The sequence below is a fragment of the Grus americana genome, chromosome 2, assembly GCF_028858705.1.
Source record: "Grus americana isolate bGruAme1 chromosome 2, bGruAme1.mat, whole genome shotgun sequence".
Classification (NCBI taxonomy): domain Eukaryota; kingdom Metazoa; phylum Chordata; class Aves; order Gruiformes; family Gruidae; genus Grus; species Grus americana.
In genome coordinates this window covers 168,026,473-168,039,550 of record NC_072853.1, presented here as the reverse complement: position 1 = coordinate 168,039,550, position 13,078 = coordinate 168,026,473, and the positions used below count along the sequence as shown (strand labels likewise).

General features: G+C 45.5%; 1 protein-coding gene across 10 annotated transcripts in view; it reads left to right on the top strand.

Annotated features, from left to right (window-relative positions):
- KIF9 (kinesin family member 9) overlaps positions 1-13,078 on the top strand; it is a 29,395-nt gene that overhangs the window by 1,596 nt on the left and 14,721 nt on the right. For 6 of the 10 annotated variants that reach the window (XR_008576140.1, XR_008576142.1, XR_008576141.1 and 3 more), the window contains exons 1-14: positions 12-105; positions 571-647; positions 2,156-2,300; positions 2,828-2,928; positions 3,556-3,721; positions 3,856-3,962; positions 4,778-5,002; positions 6,899-6,982; positions 7,111-7,203; positions 7,916-8,063; positions 8,921-8,985; positions 10,623-10,700; positions 12,052-12,120; positions 12,544-12,648. Coding sequence is in view for 7 of the 10 variants with exons in the window: in XM_054818673.1 (XP_054674648.1) it covers positions 2,833-2,928; positions 3,556-3,721; positions 3,856-3,962; positions 4,778-5,002; positions 6,899-6,982; positions 7,111-7,203; positions 7,916-8,063; positions 8,921-8,985; positions 10,623-10,700; positions 12,052-12,120; positions 12,544-12,648 (1,236 nt within the window). In the remaining 3 variants the exon portion in view is untranslated. Of the gene's footprint in view, positions 1-11; positions 106-570; positions 648-2,155; positions 2,301-2,827; positions 2,929-3,499; positions 3,722-3,855; positions 3,963-4,777; positions 5,003-6,898; positions 6,983-7,110; positions 7,204-7,915; positions 8,064-8,920; positions 8,986-10,622; positions 10,701-12,051; positions 12,121-12,543; positions 12,649-13,078 lie in introns of those variants that run through there. The other 4 variants (XM_054818676.1, XM_054818674.1, XM_054818675.1 and 1 more) reach the window with 4 other exon arrangements.

The following is a 13,078-nucleotide window of genomic DNA, read 5'->3' as shown; positions in this document are numbered from 1 at the left end:
TCCGGGAAAGGCCGGAAGTGACTGGTGCCATGGCAACGGCGTACACAACCCCAGCGGGCCGCCCCGGTTTCCCCGGGCCCGGGCCCGGCTGAGGAGGGGGTGCAGGTAGGTGAGGGGCGGGGGCTGCGCCCGGGCGTCCCCCCCTCCCCTCCTCAGGGCCTTGTCATCACCCGCCTCCCCCGGCAGTGTCGTAGCCACAGGCCGCATCAGCCCCCCGGGGCCTCGGCCCCCTCCTCCCCCAGGCTTTGTTCCCCCCCACCTCAGGCGATATCTGCGCAGGCCTGGCTCTGCCCCTCGCCACCCCACCGGCCTCACCTCCTCAAGACGTTGTTTCCCTCCTCAGTCCTTGTCTCCCCACCATCTCCACCCCGCCAAGGTCTGCTAAAACATGGGTGACCCTTTCCCTGTCCCCACAGCCCCCTGCACCCCAGCCCCCTGGCAGATTGCCCTCCTTTCCCCTTGTCCCCAGCAAGCGGGGCTGCGGCAGTGGCAGTCCGCGGCACCCCCTGTGTTCCCGGTTCTCCCAGCCATCCTCATGCCCTCATCCCACCTTTCCGTCATCTCTCCTAGGCTCCCGTCACCGGTGCAGCCGTGTCACCGGCCGCCTCGCATCCTGCGCTCTCTGGTTTGCGCTGGGAAGGCAGCAGGTAATTTGGGGCTGTTCTCTCCCCCGTTTTCCTTGGTGGCCCGGCTGAGGTTTGTGCCCTGGGCGTGTAGATGGCCTGGGGTGCCGGGGCAGAACTTTTGGTGTCCAACCAGGTAGATTTGACTCTCAAAACATCACTGGAGTTTGAATTCTCAGGGCTGCCTCACGGTCATGCCCCCTTCAAGCAGCTTTGCCTCTCCAGTGTCTAGATTTGGCCCAGACTTTTGTCCATCTGTGGTGGAGAAGCTCAGGTTTCTCAGAAAATCGCACTTCACTGCTCTGGGTACACGTTTCTGTGCCAATCAGCCCCCAAATCACCATCTAAAATTTCCCTTTGGCACTAATCTTTGTGTGGGCACGTTGTCGTCTGCCTCTGTTGCAGAGATAAGTGTGTTTCCATTAATTCTGAGCATAAATAGTCTGTTAGTCTTGAGACTAACTAATGGGGGAGTCCTGCTGGCTTCAGCTGCTGGATAGGGAGGAACCAAGGAACTTGGGTTTGGCACCTTGTCATAAAGAGCTTCAAAACCAACAGCCCGGCATGTGAATTGTGATTTGCTTTGCTCGCTTGGTTTACATCACGGGCGCTGAATGACGAGCGAAGGTAACGGCAACTCTCGCTCTTGTCCTTTCAGCATTTATGGTTCGAAGTGGGGGAGGATGATTTAGTGGTGAACCAGCCAGAAACAGTTTTGGTTAGCTGACCAATAAACAGGTAGCTTTCTTCAGAGTGTCTCAAAAAAAAAAATTCCACTGCAGACAAAAAAACCCCAAGCCCCAAACAATTAATAATCAGATTGGGGTATTGCTAATGAGCTGGAGAGATTTTGGTCTTTACGCTGTGGTTTAGGAGTCTGCCAGAGAGGTGTTTCCCTGTTTCCTTCCCATCTTCTACCGTTAGCAAATACTCCCAGGAGGAATTGCTTTTGTCCTAACACTGAGCAATGGGCATTGGTGCAGTGAGGAAAATTCCACTCATTCTGAATTTTTTCTGTCTCTCTCTGATTCATATTAAATTTTTTCCTGAATTTTTTCCCTTGTTCCTTTTTTTCTGCTGTGCTTCTTGCTGCAGCTTTGAAGAAATAAGGTGCGTACCCCTCCAACACCGGGTTACATTTGTGTAGTGGAGTTTTGTGATCTCTAACAATCCTGATAACCAGATGAGTAGCATTTCTGCACTGGTTACCAACTTTAAAGCTCCATGTCTGTTCCCATTTCTCTTGTACCTGTGCTGCTCCTGCCTGAACATATGCAGCGCTGGCAAATATTTTAAGAGAAGTCTTGTTTCAGCCCACATCTTTACATTTCTTTTTAGAGCAGTCACAGCAGATAAGGAGAGATCACAAATAAAAATATTTAATATACAAAGGATACAAAAGATTTTTGTCTGAAACCAGAAGTTGTTGCTAAATTTTACCTGAGCACAGACTGTCTGTAGGCAACAGTTGAGAGAAAATATGGGATCAGTATGTTCCAGGGATTTAAAAATAGTCGGTCCATGTTTCTCAGGTGGGGCTTTAGCAGCTGGATATATCCCATGAGTCCTCCTCCGGTGGATTTTAGTCAGCAGATCCTCCAGCCTTGCCAGCTACCAACAGCGATTTACTGAATTTGCATCGACCAGAAGAGCAACACAAGAATTTCACCAGGAGTTGTAAGGCACATTACTTTTTTTTTTTTTTTTTTCTTCCACAATCTTTAAGATCTGGTGTTTGTTAGGCACTTAGAAATATTTTTGCATATCGGTATAAAGAAAGGTTACAAAGATACGAGAAATGCACATTCAATACTGACTGTAAACAAGGTAATTGCTGCTCAGAGCGCTGGCAAAAGGAAATCCATCTCATATTCCTGCAATTATTTTGCTTTGCGAGGCTAAGAGGAAAAAACCTGGTGTTGTCAAACACTGTTATGCCTGATATGCAGGAGGAAATTGTCATCGGTAAGACCCTTCTCTTTTGACACGCTTAGTTTTCTGAGCAGAACAACGCTGGAAAGAATTTTCAGCAACTGTTTGCCCACAGTTGTTCTTCATAAAGGGTAGAAACTGTAGCTGAACATTTGTCAACACTTTATTTTTAAACTTGACTACTCTGTAGCTTCGCTTTTCCTGATGAATAATGTTACATTTCATTTTAGGAAGTGCAACGTTGTTGATGTTTCCTCTTTTTTCCTCACTAGTTAGAATGGATGCAGTGGGAAAGAGAGTCCATGCATTTGTGCGAGTCAAACCAACAGCCGATTTTGCTCAAGACGTGATCAAGTTTGGGCCAGACAACAAGGTAGAGAAAAAGAGATTGCAAGAGCAAAAAGTTTGAAATTTGATTTCACTTTTAGCTTCAGAAATGCCGAATTCTTCCATCCCTTAAGGCCACGCGTAACATTTTGGTGTGTGTTGATCCACGTGTTCCCGCTCGCTGTTCTCTGCGCTGACAGTGGCTTGCGGTGTTGTGTCAGCAAGCATGGCTATGGAAAACGTACTTCTTGTGATATGGTCACTAGAGAAAATCCTCAAAAGGCCTGGGACTGAGTGATCCTTGAGGAATTCCCAGTGGTAACCACAATTCCAGCCTAAGAAGTCTCCCTGTGGTACAGGCTATTTCTGTCCCCCCTTACGCAAGTTCCTCCCTTTGCCTTCTCGTGCTCAATTAATCATTTCTCTGGGACACAAAATCAGACACATCACTGAAAGGTAAACAGATGAGCGTAGCCACATTTCCTTTTTTTTTTTTTTTTTCCCAAAGAATATCTATTACCAGAAAATACCACCCAGGTCAGTAAAACAATACTATTATTTGTGCTCTGTTTTCTACTTGTCTTCAGGTCTTCAGTAGATTTTGGGGTTTTTTTCAGACAATAACTGCTGAAACACTTCATGGCTATTGAAGTTACCTCTGTTTGGGTTCCAGAGCATAGATATATACATCAAAAAAGATGCCAAGAAAGGAGTAGTGAATAACAAGCAGACTGACTGGTCCTTTAGGCTGGATGGCGTCCTCCACAATACCTCCCAGGAACTCGCTTACGAGACCGTGGCTAAGAAATTGGTGTCCGAAGCTTTAATTGGCTACAATGGTAATTTGTCGCTATTTTAATTATTTTGACAATAAGCGGAGATTTGATCTGAAGGAGAGATCCTTTTGATGTTGCATTTGAGAAATGCAGAGGTTCCCTCCTGAGTTTATTCTTTTGCTTTGAATCTTTTCCAGGCACGATAATGTGCTATGGGCAAACGGGGGCTGGTAAGACTTACACGATGACGGGAGCAACTGCCGAATACAAGCACCGAGGAATCATACCCCGAGCTATACAGCAGGTACTGGGTCAGAACAGGAACGGGGCTGAGAGAAACAACAAAGACATCTCCTGTATCAGCTATTGCTGACACTCACAAGAGTGTTTTAACATGGTGAATACGTTTTTATCTCCACCAGTCTGTTTCCCCCTCCCCCTCCATTTTATCTAGATGATGATCATTAAAGAAATACAAGAGCCTGTAAAACATAGTTACTTTGTACCTTTGTTTTACTACACCATGACCTCGTGCACTGATAATGGTTTTAGAGCATTGGGATGGTGTTGCCTTGAAACATGCTGATTTATCAGTCCCGTTGCTGCGCAGACACGTCCCTGTCAAGAGGCAGACGTTTACCACCGCTTTGAGGGGGCAGACCTGCTTTTCCTGAAGCAGCGATACCGCAGAATGTTCTCCACTCCCACAAAGACAACTGACGCGTGCGATGTAGGGCCGATGGAATGCATACAACCCGAAACAAAGACGGGAGGAATTCTGTAGTTATGCTTTCTTGTCATTTGCGGAGGTTGTTCCTGTTTAATTCATACTCACATAATGGTAATTCATACTCACATAACGTACTTGCTGCTTCCCAAATGTAAGCAGGCCCTCAAAAGTGTTGTTTTCAAAACTGTAATTTTAAGAAATGGTATTAGAACTGTTGACTTAGCCCTGTCGGCCCTCAGGCAACCACAGTGCAGAATTAGTTACACACACCCAGATGCACCTATAGCTGTTGAGAAAGTTATAAATAGCTTCTCTGGAAAGCCATAAATAGCTAATAATTCTGTTTGTGAGCTAGCCCCGCCACTGACAAACTCTTTGGCTTTGTATAGGTCTTTAAAGCAACTGCGCATTCTGTTGATCCATTTGTCACCGTCCGAATCTCCTACCTGGAAATCTACAACGAGACCTTGTTTGACCTTCTGGCCACCATGACAAGCAACGGGACCGGTGACGCGCAGATGGCTGTAGTGGATTGCCCACAGGGTGTTTATGTGAAGGGCTTATCTATACATTCAGTTAGCCACGAGGAAGATGCTCTGAATCTCCTTTTTGAGGCAAGAAAAAACAATTATTATCCTTTATCTGATTGTTGTTTATTGGCTTAGCTGAGGGAGAAGGCAGTAAAGCAGGAGGTCGGTGGCCGGGATGACTGGAGGAAAGTTCAACCTTCTTTGTTCTCGTTATTGTGGGTAGAAGAACTGGTAACTCTTTGTAGCCCATGTTCTTGCAAGGAAAATACCCCTGGCACAGAGAGTCTGGAAGATCTCTGCGGAGAAACCCCGGGTTTAGTGTACGCCAGAGCCAGGCATCGCGTAGATGTGGTGCTTGGGGACATGGGTTAGTGGTGGGCTGGGCAGTGCTGGGGTAACGGTTGGACTTAGTGATCTTCAAGGTCTTTTCCAACCTAAATGATTCTGTAAGTCAAGTGATGGAGGAAATAGGTTGAGGTGAGACCACAGAACATAGTAGCCTTGGAGGTTCCAGGCAGCACCAAAACAGTGATGGCAGCCACAGAATGTGCCTTCGTTTCAGAAGGTTTATCTGAAATACCAGCCACCTCACCAGCCCCTTCAGCAGACCAAGATCCCAGACAGCCCAAAAGACTTGTTTTCCTTACCCTGGTTATCACGTAGGAGTGTCAGTGAGTGACTTACTACAAAGTGTAGAATATTTGGGATCCTTTTAGACTCACCAGCTGGGAATTTCTTCCTGCCTGGCCTAGCTACGTCAATGCTGTAAGAAAAGAGTCTTACCAGGAACATCTTTGGTAGATAGTTTGGGATGCTCATGGCACAGGTACCGTTAGTCAGATTTTACAGCAGGCACCTTCACACCATGAGTTAGATTTGTGAACGGCGTTTGCTTACTCATGCCTGCATCTTTCTTTTACTTGTGAGTGCTTTAGTTCAGAAGGAAAACATGAATAAATAATTGGTTGTGTATGTGGGAAGCATATTCCTACCAGGAGCCATCTGGCATCCTTAAAATCTTTAACTTGCCTTTTTAATAACAAGCGTGGTGTCCCCAGTGAGACTCTGTGATTTGCAGGAGCTCCCGTTTTCTTTTTAAAGAGTAGAAGGATGATGATAACACAACCTGGGGATCCGTTCAGGTCCTTAGATGAGTTCTGCCTGTGGTTCTAGTCTCACAGAGAAACCTCCAGGCCTTGAGGAGGCTGCCCACTACGCAGTGACTCTGTTTCTTCATCTGTGGAGTGAGCTTGAGAGTATTTACCTCGAGATCTTCACCTTCATTCTTGCTCTTGGATTTAAACTCCCTAGTGCCGAGCCAGTCGCTGACCTTCCAGCTGTCAAAGGTTGTCGTCCTTCGAGACCGCTGAGACCCCGGCAGACCAGTTGGCTGTGAAACCTGTTGACAAATGCATTTCTGGGCTGTAAAGCCTTCCGTTTCCTTTTCTGCTGTGCCATCCTGGCAGCTCAGCCCTGTGATGGACTGGCGCTCCTAACAAGTGGTTGCAACATCATTTTCGATGTTGCTTTCTTTTCCTGTAAATAGGCATTACGAATTCGTGGCTCTCGTGTACGTGTGAGTTTTCTATGACGTTTGAAGCTTGGGGAGCTCTTTGGTTTTCTAGTCATCAGGAAACTGAAACAGCTAGGGAGGCATTGCCTCTGAACAAGATTTGCTTGGCTGTTCCTCAAAAAGCCACAGATCAAGCTGAGCCTTGAAAGTGGAAATGCAAATAATGTGGTCTCTGGTAAAATTGCATTATTACAGTAAACAGTGACCTTTACCAACCGCACCGTGAAATGCTTTGAGGGGCCTTGGAGTAAGAAAGCAAGGCAGATACGGTGAGCTCCTGCTCTGACTGCTCTAACCGAGTGAAGATTGAATCGTTGTTTATTTAACCGTGCGTATTTCTAATTTTCCTTTATCCTACCAAAGCAGAAGTTTAAAAACACTGTCTTCATTTTTTACTTCATTTGCAGGGTGAGACCAACAGAGTGATAGCAGAGCACACGCTGAATAAAAATTCATCCAGATCCCATTGCATCTTCACTATTTATATTGAGGTAAGAGCTCCAGCAGTTTTTCTAGGGTCTCAAATGGCTGAGGACCTTTACATGTCTGTTTTTTACTGTCTTTCAGTTTTGTCTACTGTTAAGTACAGTTTATATTATTTTTTTCTTTTTCCCCTCAGTCTCGTTTCAGAGTTTTCTCAGATGTCAAATGCGTTAACTCTAAAATCAACTTAATTGATCTGGCAGGCTCGGAGAGACTGAGCAAGACTGGAGTAAGTAATGGAAGAAATATTTCAGTGAAGAGTCTAGTAATCAACACGGCGTAGGTGAAATTACGGGTTTTCCCCACAACAGAATTCCGCCTGTGATAAACAGGAGAGGCTGTGACAAACCGTAAGTCGCATTAACACATCAGAGGGTGCTCAGTTGTTTGCAGCTGCTGTGGATCGTTTCTAAGTCCATATGTAAGAACGCGCCTTCCAACCTGACCCAGATTCAGTTCGTTTATCTGACTCTATCATTTCTCCGCCAAAGAAAGGGCCAGAGCCATCAGCTATTAAGACAAAGAACCTCTGATTTTTCCTCTTCGTTCCATGAGTCACAGTGTAAATCCCCCACTTCTGGTCACAGCAGGCAAACTGTTGAAACTTTCTGAGAGCATTAGGGCTAACAACTGAAAGCTCCTCAGGTCCCACGTGACATTCTGTATTGATCAGACTAGAGATTGCATCAGCCCTGTGACAAATACGTGATTTATCCTTTGGGAAGGAAAGACAGTAGTCTTTGTGGACTTGTAATGAAAAATTGAGGCTTCTGAAAGCTTGTTTTCAAGCTGAAGAAAGCTCTAGGTCATGAATTTATTGGGTCTGAATTAGATCCTTACCCTGGCAGTCAAGTTGTACCCTCGCTAAGGAATACGCTCTCTCCTGCGGTTCAGCCAGAAACGCATGGAGTGGAAGCTTTGCCTTTTGATCTCTGTTACAGTCTGGAGGCCAGGTTCTGAAGGAAGCCACGTACATCAACAAGTCTCTGTCGTTCCTTGAGCAAATCATCATTGCCCTGGCTGATCCTAAGCGGGACCACATCCCCTTCCGGCAGAGCAAGCTCACTCACGTTCTCAAGGACTCGCTAGGTAAGAGCTGGGGATTACGACAGCACCAGACAGTTCCTAGAAAACAGGGATGTTTCAATGTTTCAGGTCCTAAGGCCATAACATACAAACGCGTGGAACTAATTTGCTATTCAAAGGATATCTGGTTTTCATCATCAAATAAAACAGCAGGCGCAGGAGACATACAAAGCCCACACTGATCAAGCCAGTAGAAAAATCACAAAATCTTAGTTAGAATACATTAAAAAACTACCACCACCAAAAAACCCCAAACAACCCAGCATGTTGCAGCCTTTTCAGATGTTCCTGCTTTTGCATCAGGCTACAGATGATAAACCCAAAGCTGTGGTGCTTTGTGGATCCCCAGGAAAAGCTTATGCTCTTGGAATGCAGGCTGGAGCCGTGGGAGGAGAAAGCAGGTGAAAACAGGCTGTAGACATTTGTGTGGAGTAACCGACGTCACCAGAAACGCGAGTGACGTTTGAGGTGTTCCGCACACTAGTCGTGTGTTGCTTTTAGGAAAGGCAGAAGCTACATCCTGCCAGGTTCCCTGCTAGCAGATTTAGGCCAAGGGCTTTTAAAATCCTCTGCTCCGGTTTTCCCGATTTCAGGCTTTCACAATTTGCATTCCCATCTTCTTACTGCAACGTCACCACAAGAGAAACACATTTTATCTTTATTCTTAAGTCATTCTGTGCCACTGTGTTTCTGTACCCATGGGAACTTCAGAGGGACAGTTACAAACTGGCTGTGTTCTTTGTTGCTTCTTTTTCTCTATTTTAGTCAGCGCATGATATAATACATTCCAGAAAAGGAAACAACAAAAACCCCCAAATTATATTCTTTGCTTTTGTGTTTGTTTTTTTAATTTTTCCCAGGAGGAAACTGCAATACTGTCCTAGTGGCAAATATCTGTGGAGAAGCTGTGCATGTAGAAGAGACCGTAAGTTGAATTGATTTTTGCAGAATTAAAGTCTTGTTCCTGCTACTGTTGCAATTGGCCATAACTAGATTTAAAGAATAGTCTCTGGAGGAGTGTGGCAGGAGTCCCAGAGAAACATCCTGCCTAATTCATCACAAACACTGGACAGCTCATCTTATCTCAAAGGCTCAGAAAACAGCTTGCTCTGGCCAATGTGCTTTGTGATGCAGTCGAGTGGTAACTGCCCCTGGGAGAAAATGAGAGTCTGAAATAGAGCAGGCACAAGGAGCTAAAATCTAAACATGCTGGATAGTGTTAATTATTATTGGTTCAAAAACAGTGTGAGCAGCAGGTCGAGGGAGGGGATTCTGCCCCTCTGCTCCGCTCTGGGGAGACCCCCCTGCAGTGCTGCGTCCAGCTCGGGGGTCCCCAGGACAAGAAGGACACGGAGCTGTTGGGGCGAGTCCAGAGGAGGCCACGGAGATGCTGCGAGGGCTGGAGCACCTCTGCTCTGGAGACCTCAGGCTGAGAGAGTTGGGCTGGTTCAGCCTGGAGAAGAGAAGGCTGCGGGGAGACCTTAGAGCCCCTTCCAGTCCCTGCAGGGGCTCCAGGAAAGCTGGAGAGGGGCTGGTGCCAAGGGCAGGGAGTGCCAGGCCAAGGGGAATGGCCTGAAGCTGCAGGAGGGGAGATGGAGATGGGATGTGAGGCAGAAATCCTTCCCTGTGAGGGTGCTGAGGCCCTGGCCCAGGGTGCCCAGAGAAGCTGTGGCTGCCCCTGGCTCCCTGGCAGGGTTCAAGGCCAGGTTGGATGGGGCTTTGGGCAAGCTGGGCTAGTGGAGGGTGTCCCTGCCCATGGCAGGGGTGGCACTGGGTGGGCTGGGAGGTCCCTTCCCACCCAAACCGTTCCCATATTCTATGGTTCTATGAACTCTACAAACTCTACAAATGTGTTTGAATGGTGCATCACATAATGAGGTCGACGGAATTGCACCAGTTCACATCAGAGTGGAGCTGGTTCAGGAATCAGAAGTAACCTCCAAACAGTAAGGGTTTGGGTTTTTTTAACCTGTGAAATACTGAAATTGGTGAAAGCCTTACTGTGTGAGCTGGATCAACTTAACCACATTTGGAACACGTAGAAGGGAATGACTTTGCTCTTTGGCAAGAAAATTAGTAGTGAAAAAATGTAAACACAGACACCTTTTATGCAGTTGTCCTCAAGGCACAGTGGTGTGTTTATCATCTGCTGGTACTCTGATAGCGTCTAGAAACGTGTTTTATATATATGTAGCAAGAAATCTCTCTATCTATCTATCTGAGGAAATAGCTGCTATACTTGGCACCAAGAGGAGGATTTTCAGGCTGCAGGGGCTCACTCTCAAGATCCCACAATTGCAGGAATTCAGCTTGAAGGCCATTGATGTGTGGTTTGGAGTTTTTAGGAAAAGACAAAGCCATCATCTGAAGCTCGCTAATCACGCAGAAGCCAGGGAGCACTAGCAGATATGCTCCTGGATGAGAAATCCTAACTGCTCCCTGCAGTTAAATAGCTTTTGTATTTCTGTCTTCTGGGATCTGATATGATTAAGTAGTACCAGATTATGAACATTATATCCTTGCCAATATCTCTTTCAGTTACTTAAACCCCATGTTTTTCAGTTGTCTTCTCTTCGTTTTGCTACCAGAATGAAATGGATCACAACAGAGCCGGTCATCAATGAGACGTATGACCGAGAGGTATGTAGAGAAGGGGAACAGAAGAAGGCATCTTTTCTCAGGTTCATTAATATTTAGGATAATGTTACAAAACAGAGGGAAATTCAGTAGTTTAATGAATTACCACTCATCAGCCAAGCTGGCACTTGCTGAATTTATGATAAAATGGATTAATATTAAACTTTTTTCATTGGTATTTAATTACTGTTACCTTGAATATGCTGGAGGGTACAGTCATGCAGATGGTCACGTCTTCCCTGACACGTGGTAATTCTTTCAACTGCATGCGTACGAATCCTTAATTTTTCTAATGAGATTCACCTCTTAACAGAGATATTATGTCGTGGACTACTCCCCTGGTACGTGGGGAAATCATCTCCAGTCCCACTCACAGCTTTACACAGCGTATTCTGGTAACATAACATTTTTTCCACGATTCCAAAACTTGTTTAAACAAGGAAATAATTTAAAGAAAACAATTGTAGTATTTTAGACGTCCTGAGTGCACTTTCACAGCTGAAACAGAGCTGGCAGCAGTAAATGCTCTATGAATTACTGATAGGCCAAAGAACAAGTTTAGAATTATCTGACCCGTAACACACGGGGTGTGTGATATTTCATGGTCTGAGCTCACTGGCAAGCGGAGAAACAGCCGAGGAGTTTCTTCCAACAGCTTCCAGAAGAAACCGTGCTACAAACTGGCTTTTCCTCTTCAGTCCCTTTCACTTTTGTTGAGTTGTGTGGAGTGGAAAAGAGAAGCTGAAAAAGCAGTTTTTAAGGGAGTTATTGTGCTGTGATGCTTACAAAGCAGCTCAGTATCCAATTCTTGCTGAATCCCAAGATTTGTGTACCCACAACTTTCTGGAAACCCATTCTAAACAGTGAATGCTTGAAGGTGTTCCACATTATGGAGAAATTCAATCAAATACACCACAGGAGACTCCCTCCTCTATTAAAGTTAATGTCAGAACTCCTGCTGACTTCAGTCAGGGTCAGAGTGGAAACCCGCGTACTTCTTTGCTTTCAAGGTAATGTTTCGTGGTCCAGAACTCGCTGGCCCCTGCAGCCCCAGATCAGGAAAGCATCAAATTAAAAACCAGGCAGCCCTTCTTTCGATGGCTTAGGCGGACTCTGCAGGCTGTCCACCCGGGACACAACAGAAGCCGTCCTGTTGGAAGCTAATCAAAGGCAAAGTGATTTCCAGACTCGCAACTTCACTGATGCAAACCTGACGGCAAACCCTGGGGGAGCTGGTACAGAGCTGTGACGTTCTCTAGCAGCCAGTTTAATGCTGCTTTTCAGCAGGGGTTGTTTTTTTTCCCCCCCTCCAATAACATTTGGTCATTTGCTCACCTTTTTGTTTTCCTGCTAGGGGACAGTGAAGGCTTTGGAGAAGGAGATTATTCTTCTCAAGCAGGAACTCGCCATGCATGACAACTTGGTAAGGAACAGGCTGCAGCGTCTTAGATGGGACCTAGTTAAGGCTTTGTCCTCATCTTTGTTTTGCAATAGAATCAGTTAACTCAGTGTCCAGTGCGATTGTATTCTTCCTTCTGCTTCCAGCTCTGTCTTTTGGGGGTTAGGCAAAGCTCGGAGGATCCCATGCGGTGAGATTGTGTTGTAGCTTCAGTCCCCATCCACTGCAGATGTTTTCTTTTTCAGACTCCTGAAGCCCTCCTCTTGTTTGATTGAAACACGAAAGGGAATGCGTTGCTTTCAGCGTGCTCCCAAGGCAACTCGGATGATGAGAAATGAAACATAAGGCTTCCCTGGGCACAGTAGAGCAGTGTCAGGTGTTTGCCAGACTAATACTTGCTCAGCTTTTTGTAATTCACTAATATTCAGTTATTTCCTTTTTTCTTAGGTAAATCGTTCTTTGGTGACTTACGACCCTCTGACTGACATGCAGATAGCAGAGATTAAGTCTCAAGTTCATAGATACCTAAAAGGAGGCATCGATGAAATTGATGTAAGTAGCTTTCTAGTAGAGGACTTAAACACTGAGTCCATCCCATTTTACTCCAAGACAGAAGCAATGAAAATGTCTTCTGAAGAGGCTGTCTTTAACCTAAAAAGTGCTACAGAATTGTAATTTAATTTTTTTTTTTGCATGTTAACGACTGTGTCCTTGTTTTCATTCCATTTTTGCTTTTTTTGAAGCTTTTTCCTCAGTCCTCAAACTCTTTGAATTGGTTTATTTGGAACTTCTTTAAAGAATTAATGTCACGATTTTGCTCTGCCAATGTCAAGCTAAATCTTTGCAAGGTGTGTTGCCAAAATATGTCCGGTCTCTTAGAGAGCAGGGTTTCTCGACTTTAAACTACCTGTTGACTGCAAAATGATTGCGAAAAGAGTAAGAAAATGGCAGTTATAAATGCACACTCAGAGTTACTGTAAAG